Source organism: Colias philodice, chromosome 8, assembly GCF_061535455.1.
Source record: "Colias philodice isolate Cphi_HAF_F1 chromosome 8, ilColPhil1 Martin Lab GWU primary, whole genome shotgun sequence".
NCBI lineage: Eukaryota > Metazoa > Arthropoda > Insecta > Lepidoptera > Pieridae > Colias > Colias philodice.
The window spans coordinates 6,771,818-6,789,432 of record NC_143093.1 but is presented as its reverse complement, the minus strand read 5'-3'; the positions used below and the strand labels follow the sequence as shown (position 1 = coordinate 6,789,432).

The 17,615-nt window shown below is 34.2% G+C and overlaps 1 protein-coding gene across 1 annotated transcript in view; it reads left to right on the top strand.

The window, feature by feature from the left end:
- Positions 1 to 17,615, top strand: part of LOC149486596 (uncharacterized) — a 275,063-nt gene that overhangs the window by 22,829 nt on the left and 234,619 nt on the right. The window contains exons 6-24 of the mRNA XM_089698256.1: positions 301 to 430; positions 1,454 to 1,646; positions 3,025 to 3,162; positions 3,544 to 3,773; positions 4,079 to 4,204; positions 4,501 to 4,653; positions 7,427 to 7,602; positions 8,040 to 8,175; positions 8,957 to 9,228; positions 9,534 to 9,707; positions 10,245 to 10,421; positions 10,797 to 11,000; positions 11,562 to 11,804; positions 12,276 to 12,460; positions 12,983 to 13,251; positions 13,806 to 13,955; positions 14,329 to 14,475; positions 15,090 to 15,246; positions 16,940 to 17,119. Coding sequence (XP_089554382.1) covers positions 301 to 430; positions 1,454 to 1,646; positions 3,025 to 3,162; positions 3,544 to 3,773; positions 4,079 to 4,204; positions 4,501 to 4,653; positions 7,427 to 7,602; positions 8,040 to 8,175; positions 8,957 to 9,228; positions 9,534 to 9,707; positions 10,245 to 10,421; positions 10,797 to 11,000; positions 11,562 to 11,804; positions 12,276 to 12,460; positions 12,983 to 13,251; positions 13,806 to 13,955; positions 14,329 to 14,475; positions 15,090 to 15,246; positions 16,940 to 17,119 — 3,440 coding nt within the window. The remainder of the gene's footprint in view (positions 1 to 300; positions 431 to 1,453; positions 1,647 to 3,024; positions 3,163 to 3,543; positions 3,774 to 4,078; positions 4,205 to 4,500; positions 4,654 to 7,426; positions 7,603 to 8,039; positions 8,176 to 8,956; positions 9,229 to 9,533; positions 9,708 to 10,244; positions 10,422 to 10,796; positions 11,001 to 11,561; positions 11,805 to 12,275; positions 12,461 to 12,982; positions 13,252 to 13,805; positions 13,956 to 14,328; positions 14,476 to 15,089; positions 15,247 to 16,939; positions 17,120 to 17,615) is intronic.

Here is a 17,615-nt window from a genome sequence, read left to right as displayed (position 1 = left end):
AATAACAAACGTATATTGCTTTATAATGTTTGCAAATAAAATTCTTAGATTGGTTCGATAATTTTATTCTATACAAAGAAAATTAGAAGCTGGTTGGTTGGTTGCTTCAAAAACTAAATAATTTTCCATCAAATGAGCGTTAATCTTGATAAGCGCTTTGCAAACATAATGTCCCACATGGACACGTCTAAGATTACGCCTACGTTACTTATACAATTGTATAAAGAGAGATTACAATTTTGTATATTTATTTAATTCCGAAATAACCCTAACCATCTCTAATTTCTTACAAAATTTCAGAACACAGAGAGCAGATGAACCTGGCCACTTCAGTGCTCGACGGCTCCGCCCTATACGGAAGCTCAGAGAAGGAACTCCGCTCGCTGCGTCTGTACGACGCGGGCAAAATCGACCTTGCCTCGTGTCGAAAGTAAGCCTTCACATTCTCACGTTTTGTTCCATCTCACGGATGTTATTCCTAAATATAGTATCTCAATTATAATCACGGATGTAGTGTTTGGTACGCGATGTACGAGTCAAAACAGCTTAAAGCTCGAGTTAAAGTTTGTTTGGAATGCCAGAATAAAGTTATATTCTGTTAATTATTGATGAAAAAGCTAAAAAGCTCTCTAAAAAAGCATTGTTTTTATTAACTTTTCCTTCAATAGAGCTATTTCCAAGTTTAGGCGTATTGCCTTTGTACTTGAATATTAGCACTTCTACCGTATTATACTTCGGGCTATGATATTTGAAAATAATGATTGATGTCATACAAATGAATACAATGACCATACGACTTTAATTTCAATAATCTTGGAATTCTAGTCCATTCTATTTCGTCACATAAATGTATTGTATGCAAACAAAGCCTATTGAGCCTTGCAATGATTGCATTCAATCTTGGAGATAACTATCCATGCCATATATCACAATTTTAGTTTCAAACACATGGCTGTAATTAAATTAATTACACCTACATAATGTAACTTTAATTTTTATTTGTGTGAAATTCCGTCTTCATGAAACTTTTCGCATAATAAAGTTTTTATTGTACGAAATTTAATATCATATTTATTTGTAAGCAAACGAACACAATATGCATATTATTAGTGTTCACCAAAAATCTAATACTGTATACCTACAAGATATTACGAAATACGATGGTTACGTGAAAGTTGCCTCACACGATTGATTACTTCTTAGTATTAACATTATTTCTGACTAAATTAGTCATAGTAGACATAATAAGTGTTTCAGAGTAATATTACCCTGAAACATTATGTATATACATAAGATGTTACCGTTTGTCACCCTTCGGCATTACATTTATCGTTTTAATTTCTTTTTTATTCTATAATCTACTGTTATTTATTGTGTTTTTCTATGTTACCATACACCAGCATATCATAGTTTTTCTTAGTTATCCGTTCCTACATTATATTCTTTCTCCTAGATGCAACGACGGGTCCCCAACCGCACCTCTATACAAGGCGCTGCTATCAGAACACAACCGTATCGCTGGAGAACTATATTCATTGAACCCTTTCTGGGAAGACAATGCCCTGTTCTTGGAGAGCAGACGAGCCCTTGCAGCTGTCATACAACACATCACGTATAATGAATTCCTGCCCGTTTTGTTGGGAGAGGTAAGAACCAAAATGTGACTTTAAGCACTATAAGCGTTATAAAAACTGTTAAGCGCGTCACACACGGTGAAGATACTATTTAACAAATGACCCGAAATTTTGTGTCAGTGTTTCGGATCATTTGTAACAGGATGGCGGTTCTACAGGGGTCTTAGTACGCAATGACAAAAAGAAAAATGATGGTCAGAACGCTGATACCGGATACCTTAAGATACTGTAATATTTTATATTAGAGAATCTTAACATAAAATATTATAGTATCTTCACCGTGTGTGACGCGCTTTAGTTTAAACGGTACGGTTAGGTAAGGGTTAGTTTGGATGTAAATAGAAGCCCTAAAATACTATTGGTAGTGATTATGAAAAAACATTCACGAGTAGAAAGCTGCATTATTGCTGAGTGAGATTCTTTTTATCCCGGGTCAAACTGGGTGGAACAAAATTATAGGTTAGATTATGGTAATGATAGTTGAGCATACTTTGGCATTCATCTCTTGTTCTTCACCTTTAAGATTATGGTGTGGTGAAAGTAAAATCGCAGTGGTTGTATTATCCCAGAATACGTGATCGAATTAGATCGAATATGATACATAACCTTTTCTTATTCTGAAATTGTATTTCGATCAAAAAATGTACTCAACGATTTGTTAACACTACCTTAATAATTATAAGATTATGCTAGTATAATTTGACAAATATACGAATAATATTATAACTAATTTGACTAGTTATTTAAATTTTTAAACAATATCTTATATCTATCACTATAAAAAATCAATAAATGCATTGCATAATGCTATGTAAAGCAATAAAAATATTTACATATATCAAAAGATATATTCATTATTTCGCAAACTGAAAATACAACTTTCATTTTAATTAATAATTTATTCAAACAAAATAGCTAAGATTATTGTGTAATTAATGGCTTGCAATCGATGTCCATAAATTATTAGCTCAAAGTTCGAGGTAATAAAGATAAATATTAAATACAGTAGTTGATCAAATGACCGTAGCGTATGTTTATGCGTAATGCAATATGTCGGAACTTATATCATATTATTATGATAAATGATGCATTCAATAATTATATCTACATTGTTTCTATGATCATTCTTGACACCTTATAAAATTTAGTAATTCGCAAAATGCTATGTTTGATTCCAAATATTTGCTATGTTTATTTGCTAATTTTATCGAACTTTTTGTAATAGGTACTTACTAAGTTTTAAATTCATAAAACGCAACACCTTTAAAAACATTGACTAATTAAAATCTAAGAAATAAATTTATGTTTGTATTTTCCATACTTAATTGAAAAAAAGAAGAAAAGAGTGTCATCATCTAAATATGTTTCTATAATTGTTTTTTTTTTTCAGGTTGGAATGGCTAAGGCTGAATTGAAACTGTCGTCTCTAGGATTTTGGCGCGGTTACTCGAGCGCCAACCGCGCTGGTACCTATGCAGAAATATTGTCTATTGCACCAATCTTTGATGCTATGATGAATGAAAAATTGGTAATTAAAACTTATTTTACTTTTATTCTTAACATTTTAAAGTAATTACCCAAAAGGTCAAAATTTCAACTCACAATTAAAATTTGATTTTTCCTCTAGGTATCTTAATTGATTTTTAAATTTTTTGATTCTATTATATATATAAAACTTAATGGACTATTATCTAAAGTGAATCTGTATTTTATTTTATGCCTGACACTGGTTTTATAAAAAAAAAAGCTACGTCTTTTCGCGCCACTATTTTCAATTTTTTCTTTTTATTAATATCATTGTATGTTTCTTACTATGTATTTTTTATATTTTTATTAATTAAAAATTTATAAGGGGGATAATTAAAGATTAAAATAATATTTTGTTTATTAATACAATAAATCATTACAGGTAAACACCACGATATCTCTCAAAGACCTAGCCCAGGCAAGCGCTCACAGCGTATCTCGTCTCACAGCCTCCGCCCAATGGGATCTCAATAGAAACCGTGATCATGGAATCCCATCTTACTTGAGAGTTTTAAGGATGTGTGAACCAATGGTCACTGTAAAATCGTATGGAGACTTTGAAAAACTGGGCTTCAGCAGATCGCAGCAGGAAATGATGGCTGATATGTATAGGTGAGGATTTAATAATTCTTTATAGACTTTGTCTCGTATACTATACATTCATAAGATTGAACAGTTACGAATTAAAACTACAGTTTACATAAATTCCTTTTTTCATATGTTTCTGTCCGTCTAAAATTGTTTTACATATTACATAGCTACAATACAAGATTGTTGAACTTTTGACTAGATTTCCAGACTGTGTTTTATTCTAATTACATATCTCCATCTCTACTTTTGTAACTCATTCTACTCTACTATTAGCTTAAATTAATTTTTCTTATTTAACTCATACTCACTAAAACCTTTCCTTTCAGAAATGCTGAAGATGTCGAATTATTAGTGGGTGGTGCTATGGAGAAACCCGCGACTGGAGCTGTCATTGGGTCTACTTTAGCGTGCGTGCTCGCTATGCAATTCGCTAACTTGAAGAAAAGTGATAGGTGAGAATAAATTAATGTATTGTAAAATTTGCATATTAGGCTTATGTATTCAAAGCAACAGGAATTACAACTTACTTGAATAATACTCTTAAATAAGATAAGCTCATGAAATTATTGTACTACTGTCGTCAATCGATAAATGTACAAATTAAATCTGTCCGTTTCGAAGTGGTTCAAAATCGAGTCTAAAGTGAGTGGGTTAAATATCTACTAAAATACAGGTGATGCTAATAAAAGCGTTTTTTTTTTAATATAAAACATAGAAACTGCAGTTCTTAAATCTATTTTTTTTTCAGATTCTGGTACGAAAACGACATTCCACCGTCGTCTTTCTCGCCGGAACAGTTAGGAGCTATCAGGAAGGTCTCTCTGGCGGGATTACTCTGTGCCAACGATGAACTGCTCAAAGGCATACAACCTAAGGCATTTGTCAAGGAGGATCCTTACTTGTGAGTTCTATAATAATATTTGAAAAAAAAAATGAAAACTTTTTCAAGGTTTTTACTCTTACATAGACACGATTTACTACGATTTTAAACATTTTTGAAGTGAAACTTCTTTATCGGGGGTGCACAAAAATTTTGTGAGACATTTTTTGCGTTACGCCGCGCGCGTTACATTTTTTGCGTTACGCCGCGCGCGTTACATTTTTGCGTTACGCCGTACTCGTGACATTTTTTTTCTTATCCCTACCACGCGTGATTCGACGTATACTTTCTCCAGCGGAGTAGGGATATCGTATCGTTTTAACGTACGTCCTACCACTTTACTTGACCGTTTTTCTATTGCACTCGTATTTATTTCCAACGCTCTATGGTGACGTGATAATATTATATTAAAGTGATCAGCACAATCAAAGTGTTTATTTTAATTATTCTAATTCCAGTGAATTTAAAAAAAAAGTAAGTAATTACATATCTTTTTCTAATACTTAGGTGTAATTATGGTATTTATTTTTCTAAGTTATTTAAAATTAACCTCACTTTTTGATTGTATTTTTCAATTTTTTCAATTTTATTATAATATGTATAGATAATATGTATAGATACCTACACTAGCACGTGGGTGGAATTATGTATAAATTTTTTCTAATACTTGAATGTTATTGTGGTACATATTTATTTTTCTAATTCTAAAATATTTACAGTTATTCTCAGTTTATGATTGAATTTTTTAAAACACCAACACGTGGGCGTGATCATGTTATTTATTTTTAAAGTTATTTAAGCTTAACCTCTGTCTTAATATACGTATATATTATGTACTATGTGCGTCATTAATTTCTGACTGTTTCGAGATTTGGTGCAAAATAAAACAGTGTGTAAATAAAATTAAACAATTGAGTAAAAGTATAATTTCATAGATAACACGTTGAGAAGTTCCCTGTATAAATATATAATATACATCACTACATAGTATAAAACAAAGTCGCATTCTCTGTCCCTATTTCCCTATGTCCCTATGTCCCTTTGTACGCTTAAATCTTTGAAACTACGCAACGGATTTTGATGCGGTTTTTTTTAATAGATAGAGTGATTCAAGAGGAAGGTTTATATGTATAATAACATCCATTAAATAGTGGAGAAGTACTGTTATTTTTGAGGTTTCTAATGTGATGTCGTAAATAATTACATTTTTTCCGCTTACATTGCAAACGCAGGCTGAACCGTACGAGTTTTATCAAAATAATGTACTAAGTATTGTACACATTGAAAAGGTCTACAGAAAAGTCCGCGATGGCATATGTCTATCTATTATGGATAACCCACAATAACTTTTTTATCATTTACTTTTTACGACAAATAATGGCTAATTTTCGAATCGATTTTAACCAATACAGCATTAATCCTTAACCAATTAAATACCTTGAATACATTGTTCATTTAATATAGATCTATATGGCCCTTACACCGTATGTTTTAAGTGAATATTTTCGAAGATATTATAGATTTAAAAATTGCGGGACGTACCGTTTGCGGCGGTACCGGCCGGCCGGGCCGCTATGTTTTTATAAAGATTTTCTGTAGTGTATTTAGTATCAGCATTGCACCCGTGCGAAGCCGGGGCGGGTCGCTAGTATCTTGTATAAATACATACATAATATGCCTATAGATCTTTACTCAATTGTTTTATTTTATTGATTTTTTACAAATTTTATTTACACACTATTTTATTTTGCACCAAATTTCGAAACAGTCAGAAATTAATGACGCACATATTATATATACGTTTTAATATAGAATATTTTTTATTTTACAACCTTTACAACTTGATCATTAGGAATTTATTACCTCTATTGTTCGAACAAAAATAAGTTACCGACTTTAAGAACGTGACGACAATGTAAGTACACTATTGTTTCTTAGAAAACATTTTAGGAGTATACGATAATAAATCTATGACTCACGTAAACACGTGTTTGCTTGATTGGTGTCAGGTGTTCAATTATAATTTTATGAATTCAAAATTTATAAGAATAAACCTCAAACTCTCTGTCCAATCAAAATTATCCGCCTAAGTCGAAATCCTTTATAAGCTGAAAACGGCAGTGGCCGGCGTAAATATTCAAATAGGTAGCGAGGAGCGAAGCGACGAGCATCTTAGGTTAACTTTTGAACTACCGCACGAGCCGAGCGAGCGAAGCGAGCGAGTTGCAGCAGCGGCCGGTGTAAATATTTAAATAGGTAGCGACGAGCGTGTGACTAACGTATTTCTTTAATATTGTATATAGTAAATTATTTTTTAAAAAATAAGGACATAAAGAAGTTTCACTTCTTACGTGTGTACTCTAGTACACGCACACATTTTTTTTTTCTATTTTTCACTTTATACTGGTGAATGAATATCCAGCCTGTCAAATAATAGGGTAACCTAACTATAAATAAAGTTCATAATTTAAATGCAGATTGAACATTTTTTTTTTAATTTTGATGCATTATACTTATTTTATGTATTTTTTGCATTACTGTTATTGCTAAAATCACTTCAAGAAGATTTTTTTGAAGTCAAAACTTCTTTAGCGGCGTTGAGCACTTTTTCTGTAATGGGTATAAAATCTTAAACTCGCGTCAGGACACGTGACCTGATCAAAAAAGCGTAAGACGGATGGATATAAAACATGCTCAATGTTAATAATCAAGTTTTCACTTCTGCCGGCACTCCCGGAGTGCAACCCGTCTTTTTTTTCAATAATAATTTCATTTTTTCCTTGTTTTTACCCAGGAACGCAGGCCAACACTGTTCCCAGCACAACCAGCTAGAACTATCCGCGTGGAAGGACGACAGCGGCGCGAGAGCCGCCGAACGACTGTCACAGGATATGTTATCAGCGGCTTTAGAGAAAGCTAAGCAAGAGATGGCTGATAGGAAGAAGTTAGAGTACATGCTTTGGGAGTCACGTGAGTGGATTGTTCTAGAAATCAGTCGATTTTTGTATGTAAAAATAATAGAAGTGTGGATTACACATAAAAATATCGATAAATAATTCATGTAACTGTAGCATATATAGTGGAAATCATGTTCCAATAGCTATTATAACAGCTATGTTATAACAGCATTGAGAAGTTTGTAGAATAGGTATGTAAGTAATGAACGTCATGAAAAAATAACGAAAGTCATGAAAACTTCTTAATCGATTCAGTTAGTGTCTCGATGTCAGCGAATTTTACTTTTTATTTCTATTTAAACTACCAATTAAAAAAATCTAACTACGCATGATACAAAAAAATACCCTTATCAGTATCTATCTATTATTATAATTATCAATATCACTTAATGATCTTATTTGTTTTTAATGTCAAAATTAAGGTCAAAATTTAATGAAAAATTATTTCAGAGGGTGGAGCCGACCCCAAATCGCCAGTAGGAACAGCTGCATCTTTCTCTAAAGCAAACAAATATGCTCTGAAACTTGCCAATACTTCGCTCTTCTTTGAGTTTGCTACTAACGAACTTCTTAATTCTATTAATGGGTGAGTAAAAGAAATAAAACTTAAATTTTATTTTATTTATCTGGTAAATTTATAGGAAGAGCTAATTAAACTTAAATATGAGATATACGCATAGTGGTTTATTAATATCTAAGAATATGACGTATGTAAATTGTGTTATAAAACTCGTTTAAATAAATCACTTTATTATACAATATAGTACTTGCAAATTACACTATATCCTGTTAGTATTGTTTTATTTATTTATCAGAAATGATAAACGTGCACATATAGAGTTATTTAATGTCATAAACGTTAAAGTTAATATTAGCTTTATACATAACTAGAGGTCCGCCCCGGCTTCGCCCGTGGTACATATTTCGCAACAAAAGGTAGCCTATGTCCTTTCTCGGGTATCAAAATATCTCCATACCAAATTTCATGCAAATTGGTTCCGTAGTTTAGGCGAGATTGTGTAACAGACAGACAGACAGAGTTACTTTCGCATTTATAATATTAGTATGGATTTCTCGCTGATAAGAATTTATTTTATTCGAAACTTTACATAGGTAGAAATATTAATTCATTACAAAATTATTTAACATCTTTTACACAGCAGTACACTTAAAGGTTGTGTTATTTATTTTTCGTTAGTTAAAAATACGACTTTATAGTAGCAAGATATATATTTCAAAACAAAATCCATTCAATGCTTTCAATTTCCTAAAAGATGGTGCAGTAGTTGTTATTACATGCGTTTAATAATAAATGTAAAAATTTAACACCCTAAAATATCACTATTTCTTAAAAAAATCTGTTTCAGTCGCCGTCGCAAGCGTCAAATCTTCGACGACTCCATAGGTTTCGGGTCATCCAACGAATTCGTAGATTCCCTACAATCAGTAGATGTCAGTAGTCTTCTTAACCAAGATCAATTGGGACCTGTAATAGAACCTCAATGTGATGATGCTGGCTCCTGTGACGCTAATAGTCCGTTCCGAACATATACGGGTTATTGTAATAACCTACGGAACCCCAATTTGGGCAAAAGTTTGACAACTTTCGCGAGACTGCTGCCACCGGTGTATGAAGATGGTAAGTTTTTTCACGATATTTCTAATACAGACTTTGGGCATATAAGTAGAGTCGATAATATTCATAGTTTATTACTTTGCAATACACTATGAACCACAGTAACAAAATTCTTTACAAACTACAAAGTATAACATGTCTTTAATTATTGTCTAACAATTAAATGTTCTCTACAAAATTGTTCCTTCTGTCTGATATTAATAAATAGTTTCCACTTATTTGTTTGAAACTGCTTATGCGTTCAAAACATTTATTTAATGTACTTTTAAAATTGTCTTTATTTAAAATGAATTTTATTATTTTCCCAGGTGTAAGCCGTCCCAGAATCAACGCTGTAACCGGAACACCATTACCTTCACCTCGTATTGTATCAACTGTGATACATCCTGATATCTCCAATTTGCATACAAGATACACGCTTATGGTGATGCAGTTTGCTCAGTTCCTTGATCACGAACTTACTATGACTCCCATTCACAAAGGTAACTATAAATAAATAATAATAAAATAAAAAAGAGTTTATTTTCTCACATCAGTTACATAAGCTATGAATTCTAACTTCCATTGATTTAGAAAAAAGGTCACAAGACTCGGGGTGCTTTTCCACAAATAATATGCGATACGTAGCGGGTAATGAGTTTGTAAATAACCAATAGTATCGCTTCAAACTTCAAATTAAATAAAGCTAGACATCCTCGCACATTATTGGTGGAAAAGCACCCTTAATGTACTAATGCCTATATATAATAAGACGAGATCCTTAGGAACAAAGGCTCTGCTCATTTAAATCCATCATCTAGTATTTATGTCCGTTAAAAAATATTCAATTGCTAAATAATACGTTTAAGTCGCTGTATTGGTCACTCTCTAACAGAACTTAAACTTCATTTCTATGTATCATAGAACGAACGTTAGAAACGACGGAAAATATCTGAACGAAACAACCAGACTTTCCCAAAAAATCAGAAAAACATAATTTTACTTCCTTATATAATTCACCCTAAACCATTATTTTCTAGGTTTCCACGAATCAATCCCCGACTGTCGTTCCTGCGACTCGCCCCGTACAGTACACCCGGAATGCAACCCCTTCCCAGTGCCGCGGGGTGATCATTACTACCCCGAAGTTAATATTACCTCAGGGGAGAGATTATGCTTCCCCTTCATGAGAAGTTTACCTGGACAGCAACAACTTGGTAAGAATAATATGCCACGTAAATGACTTTGTTTTTTATATGATAACTTACTGTAATCTTACCTTGCCTTACTGTAATCGCAAGAAATTTTAATTATATCACAAGAAACAATTTTTCTGAAAAAAGAAGGAAAAACAATCTGGTATTTTCTTTTTATACCATTTTTAATTCTCTTTGTAATGATATAGCGAAGTTTGAAAATTAATTTGAATTATTCTGATTTGATAATGTAGCAAAGCATCTTATTTACATGTCGTTGTTTGTAGGATAATTTTCCACCATTATATATATAACAGCTTCTTATTTTCTCAGGCGAAAAAATTCACCCACTTACACTGATCCAATACTTATGATACTTATTCTTTTATATTCCAGGACCCCGTGAACAAGTGAACCAAAACACGGCGTTCATAGACGCATCAGTGGTATACGGAGAGAACCCTTGTATTGTACGCAAGTTACGCGGTTTCAATGGCCGTCTAAATGCAACGGCTAGCCCGTTAAATGGCAAGGACTTATTGCCGAGAACTGATAACCATCCGGAGTGTAAAGCGGCTAGCGGCTTCTGTTTTATTGCTGGTGAGTTTGTGAAATATGGAATAATTTGTTATTGTTGTGCTTTTGGATAGTAAAAAAATATTTTATAAAATTCGCGTATGGAAATAAAAATTACAGAGCTTTTTTTTTCAAAATTTTTATCCACAAAATATATCATTTTTTGGGCAATTATTAAGTTTTTTTATATTCATGACTTATCCATCATTGAATACAAATATTTAACAACACAAAATAATATAAAGAATTGCGTTCTAGTAGATTAGAAAAGCAAATAACATCAAACAGAACGTTTCGACGTTATTTAATACTTCTGCATTATTTTATATTTCAACTAGTGGTCCGCCCCGGCTTCGCCCGTGGTCCATATTTCGCAATAAAAGGTAGCCTATGTCCTTTCTCGGGTATCAAAATATCTCCATACCAAATTTCAAGCAAATTGGTTGAGTAGTTTAGGCGTGATTGAGTAACAGACAGACAGACAGAGTTACTTTCGCATTTATAATATTAGTAAGGATTATCTTATATCTTCCACAGAATAATTTCCAAGCTATCTCTTTTTCTAATATATTTATATATTTCCAGGTGACGGTCGAGCATCCGAACAGCCCGGTCTCACAGCGCTCCACACAATATTCCTCCGCGAACACAACCGTATAGTCGAAGGCCTGAGAGGAGTCAACCCGCATTGGGACGCAGATCTCTTGTTCGAACATACTCGTAGGATATTGGCTGCGGAATTCACACATATTATTTATAATGAGTTCTTGCCGAGATTGCTGTCTTGGAACGCTGTGAACTTGTATGGATTGAAACTGTTGCCATCTGGTGAGTGAATTGATAACTATCCATCATTATAAGAGGGTTATAATAGATCGCGTAATTTTCTTGTCTTTTGCTGTTTCAAAACATATTTTGAATGTTTTATTGTATGTAATTATAGAGACATGCAATTAGAATAAGTAAAAGGTAATTAATACATTGAAATTTATCAAAAACTACAATTTATAAGTTGTTAGTATTGTACTGCGTTAAGGATTTTCGTACCATATACATGTGCATCAGGGTCTGAACATAATGCTGTACCTGTTTCTTGAAAATAAATTTTTATTTCTTTTCTTCTTCTTCTTTATCATATTAATTATTATCCGCGTTACAAATAAGTCTTCCGCAAGAATACCAATAGCACACAAAAAAATAATAATAAGTATTGAAAAAAAAAACTTTAATCATTATGCTAACTTCAACAGTTAGTTATAGTCTTCTAAGAAAATCTGCTCTAACCATACATTATTTCAGGCTACTACAAGGAATACTCGCCAACCTGCAACCCATCCATAGTGACAGAGTTCGCAGCAGCTTCCTTCAGATTCGGTCACTCGTTGCTCCGACCGCACCTTCCCAGATTATCTCCCACTTACCAACCCGTGGACCCGCCCATTCTACTACGTGACGGTTTCTTCAGGACTGATATGTTTATGAACGTAAGTAAAAATATATTTTTTAATCAATTGAAAGTTTGCTGCAAGCTAGTTATTGGTTCATTGAGACTATTAGAAATTTTGTTAGCCTTTTGGGTAATTCAAAAAAAACTGTCCGATCAAAGAGAAAATTAGCAGCTAAAACATAAAAAAGTTTAGCATACCTATTGTAGAAAATATGTCTATAATTATGTTATTTTTTTTTAAACGCAAAGCCAATATTTTCCTTCTGATTATTAACACAAAAAATATCAATTTGATTCTGATCTAAACCTCATGATTAACACAACATCCTATTTTACAAATAATACTCGCCCGCAAATAAAACAGAACTCAAAGCCAAAATCATTTCCAGAATTTCATGTACGACAGCTATTATTTACACAGTATTTAACTAATTCAGGAGCATATGGATTCATATATAAGCTGTACCTATTTATTTATGTCAATAAAGTTATTTCTTATTTCTTATATAAAGTTATTTTTTATTAGAATTCCCTTTTCTAACATATTTTTTCTCCCCAGCATCCACCAATGGTAGATGAGTTGATCCGTGGTCTAGTCTCAACACCAATGGAAACGCTCGACCAGTTCATTACAGGAGAAGTCACTAACCATTTGTTCGAAGACCGCAAAATTCCCTTCTCTGGTATCGATTTAGTTGCTCTCAATATCCAAAGAGCTAGAGACCATGGAATACCGAGTTATAATAATTATAGAGCATTATGTAACTTGAAGAGAGCTACTACGTTTGAAGATTTGTCCAGGGAAATACCGGATGAAGTTATTGCCAGGTAACAAGTATTTATATCTTTATTTTAATAATATGTAGCATCTACAAGGAAAAGATGTTCATATATTTTATTCCCATTTTCCCTTATAACAAGCTACAAGATTATTGGTTGTTTAGGATGATAGATCATGGTCTGTGACGTCACCTCGTTCTACTCCCGCTACGCCGTTAGTACACCTACGCATTCGCGTGCGGCAGCAAATCTCTGCGAAACTACTGCGTAGCGAAATATCTGCGGAACGTTAGTACACAGCAATGTTTTCGCAACTTTTTCGCAATGCGTCTGTGTAATGGCCATTTCGCAGATCCTTGCGAAACAATACTGACAAGGACGCAACTATTTCATCTATCTATGTGCTAGAGTGAGACATATCATATGCGAAATCCTGCCATACTACTGACAGATTTTTCGTAGTTTCGCTGCCGCACGCGAATGTGTCGGTGTACTAACGGTGTATGATCGAATTTTTTCTACTATTTCTTTTCAAATCTCTAAATATTATAATGTTATTATGCCAAGATTTTCAATGTCTTAATATTATGTTTTTATCCTAGGTTCAAACGCATATACCCCACGGTGGACGACATTGACCTATTCCCTGGTGGTATGAGCGAGCGGCCATTACAGGGCGGGCTCGTGGGACCCACTTTCGCCTGTATTATTGCTATACAGTTCAGGCAGTTGAGGAAGTGCGATAGATTCTGGTAAGTTTTTAGAAAATTATGGGAGAATATTCATTCGTACATTGAAGAAGCAAATTGAAAAAAAATACGTCAATATTAGATTCCGACAACTGAAGTGCGATCGCTTCGGAAATCTTGAGAAATAGGTATTATACCTATAAAAAGAACACGAAAAGATATATAAATTTTGTTTTTTTTTTTTTAATTAATTGTGTAGAAATTGCACTAAGGTCATTGAGTAATCTACTGCAAATCATTAAAAATATCTCGTACGAGAGATATTTTTATTGTTATATAAAGATATTATAATTTAGAGTATCCTATGTCAGTATGAAATGTAAGCTAAATTTCCCTTTTTTACAACAACTTTTTAAAAATTTTCTTCATTTTATAGGTTCGAAAACGACAATCCAGCGGCTCGATTCACTGAACAACAATTGGCTGAGATCAAGAAGACAACGCTGTCTAAGATCCTTTGTGAAAACTTCGATATTCTGTCCGACATTCAACGTGCTGCTTTTGACTTACCTAGCAACTTCTTGTAAGTTATTTTCTATTATGGGCATTTGTAATTAGGTAGACTTATTATTTAAAAAAAACCCGATTAACATACCTATACACACATGACACACACGTAGATGAACATGTGTTTTAAGTGGAATGCCATGGTTACGTGAAATAAGTTTTTATTGCAATATTAAAAAATCATTTACACAATTTAGTATACACAAAACACAACCAAACATACACGCTCAAAAACTTGTTACACGCATTTTTAAGTACGGACGTTAACCTAATCTTAACAAAGTTACACAAAGATTTCATCATTTACATTTCAAAATCATTCAACTATCGTGTACTACTAGTCTTAAATAATATATCTAACCATATTCAGCTACTCAATAGTTAAATAAAAAAATTTGTGCGTGTACTAGTGTACACACGTACGAAGTGAAACTTCTGTATGACCTTATTTTTCAAAAAATAATTTACTATATGCAACTTTAAGGAAATACGTCGAATCACGCGTGGTAGGGATAAGAAAAAATGGCGCGTAACGGAAAAATGTCACGCGTAACGAAAAAATGTTGCACTCAATTTTTTTCCAACCCCGATAAAGAATTCACTTCAATAATTCTACTTCAAATATTTCAGAAACCCCCGCGTATCCTGCGCATCATTACCCAAGCTGGATCTCTCAGCGTGGCGCGAGAACTCAGCGCAAGGCTGTCTGATCGCAGGCCGAGCTGTACCTCTCGGGGATTCCGCTTTCCCGTCGCCTTGTACTTCGTGTATTTGTACCGCTGAAGGGGTATGTGCTTATGTTGTAGGGGATAAGGTTCAAAATAACTCTGTCTAGTCGGTAATAAATAGATAAATAAATAAATAAATATTATAGGACATTATTACACAAATCGACCTAGTCCCACAGTAAGCTCAATTAAGGCTTGTGTTGTGGGTACTAGGCGACGATAAAATATATAATATATTTTAATAAATACATATATAAGTAGATAATAACACCCAGACCCAAGAACAAATAATTGTGTTCATCACACAAATATTTGCCCTGACCGGGGATCGAACCCGGGACCGTCGGTTCAGTAGGCAGTTACTTACCACTGCGCCAACCGAGTCGTCATAATCCTTTTCTTATAAAGTCAAACTCAAACATTTATTCAATTAGACTTCTTTTAGAAGCACTTGCGAATCGTCTTTTCATATTTTAACATTTACTACCGATTAATACCGATTAAATAACGGTGAATATGCATCTTATGTTGTAGGGGATAATGTTCAATATAACTGTCCAAACTTAGATGTTAAATGACTACATTACAATGTCTTTAGTTTGAATTTATTGCAGATACACCAACATAAATGCAATAGGTTTCGAATTCCATAATTGCTGTTATCTACAAATTAATGTCTAACAATATCATTATATTTTTTTTATGTCATGTCTAGGTCGTTACCACAATAATAAAGTCTATGTGCAGGTCCACACTGCGAGCCTAGCGCGGTTGCGACGGCGGGCGCGAAATATCAAACGTATGAAACGCGCCTTTGCGTCCACATTGAAATGACTATGGCGGAAGCCTAGTGCGACGGTAATGAGCGAGCCAGCGCGCGTAGTTTTCAAACGCTTCTGTCCGCGCGTTCTGGCCACACTACGGGCCTAGTCAGCAAGCGACCCAATGCGCGGACGGCGGGGGTATCAAACCAGTTCGGTCTTGTCGCTCGACTTCTTATATTATATCCTTTATTGTTTTTCGTAAAATAGCGGTAAATACTTAATTGTTGAAGTGAAACTTCTTTATTTATAAGTGCGATTCAATCTAAAACACTTATATACACCACAGTAATTTTGTAGGGTATAATCTCAATTCTTCATATAAGATTCACCCGTTATTCCTCTGTTTTATTTATTTCGTGTACAACTTCTATAATGATCTCATCTCAAAATCGGACTGTCCAGTAAAAATAGCAAATCGTCCAAAGTTTGCAACACCCGAAAAACGTCGAACCGCTACTTGATCTCGCGCGTCGGTGTGGCCACCGCGAGCGCCCGCTGGTCGCGCCCGCCTAGGCCGCCGCCACCGCGCATTCAGTGTGGACGCACACTATAATTTCGCCATTATTATGTCTGTCTAATTCTCAAGTATAATAATTACAATGTAGGTTGTTACCGATGATGATAATATTATGTCGTATGTATACCTATGCATTTTTTAACTCTATATCCAGCCTGCATATTGCATATTATTTATTATGTATATGCCAATTATAGCCAGCAATTGCTTACGTTCTGTATGGACCCGGCTATAAGAAATGTAGAGGGTAACATACACCATGTTACGTATAGATATTTACATTTCTTATGATAGACGTAATCATCAGAAATTTCAAAGTCATAGCTATGATTTTGGTATCTTAGAATCAAAGAAGTTTCACTTCTGACACTTTTTATAAATCGTTTTTTTTTATTCATGTCTTTTCCCCAGGCGCAATGTGCATCCCTCCGTATAACCGACTGCGCCCAACTGTCCCGCGAGTGGCCGCGCGACGCGATACAACGGGACGACGTGTGCACCGCGCAGTGCGGGGCCGCGCCACCACGAGCTGCTAGACGACCCACCTTGAGCTTTAACTTTCCTGATCTGACGCCGTTTATAGCTAAGTGATTACAACATTAGCTAAGTCAATGTTGTAGAAGGGGGGGGGGGGGGTTATATAGGAGGTTGTTGTAGGCTCAGTTATTATAGAGAAAGGAGAGCAACATGTTTCGTAATAATATGTGTGTGGAGAAATAGGAGGAAAGTTGTTCTAGAGGAGGGGGGGATTGGTTATTGTAGAGAGAGGGACAGTGAGTTGTACGCGTATTTGTCGCGTGATTAGACTTGTGACGACGTGCGAACCGCGCAGTGCAGGGCTGTACTATCAAGAACGATTAGATGACCAACGTTGAGCTTTAACTTTCCTGATCTGACGCCGTTTATAGGTAAGTTATTGTAGTGATGAGTTGTTTTAGGAGAGAGAGGATAGTGAGTTGTTGTAGCGCGGTAATATTGTTATATGTTGTATGTCATTACGCCCCCCTCTTACCTACCTACAATAATTATTGATCCCCCAATTAATTATTATTGTAGGTATGTAAGAGGGGTAAACTTGCGGAGGCGC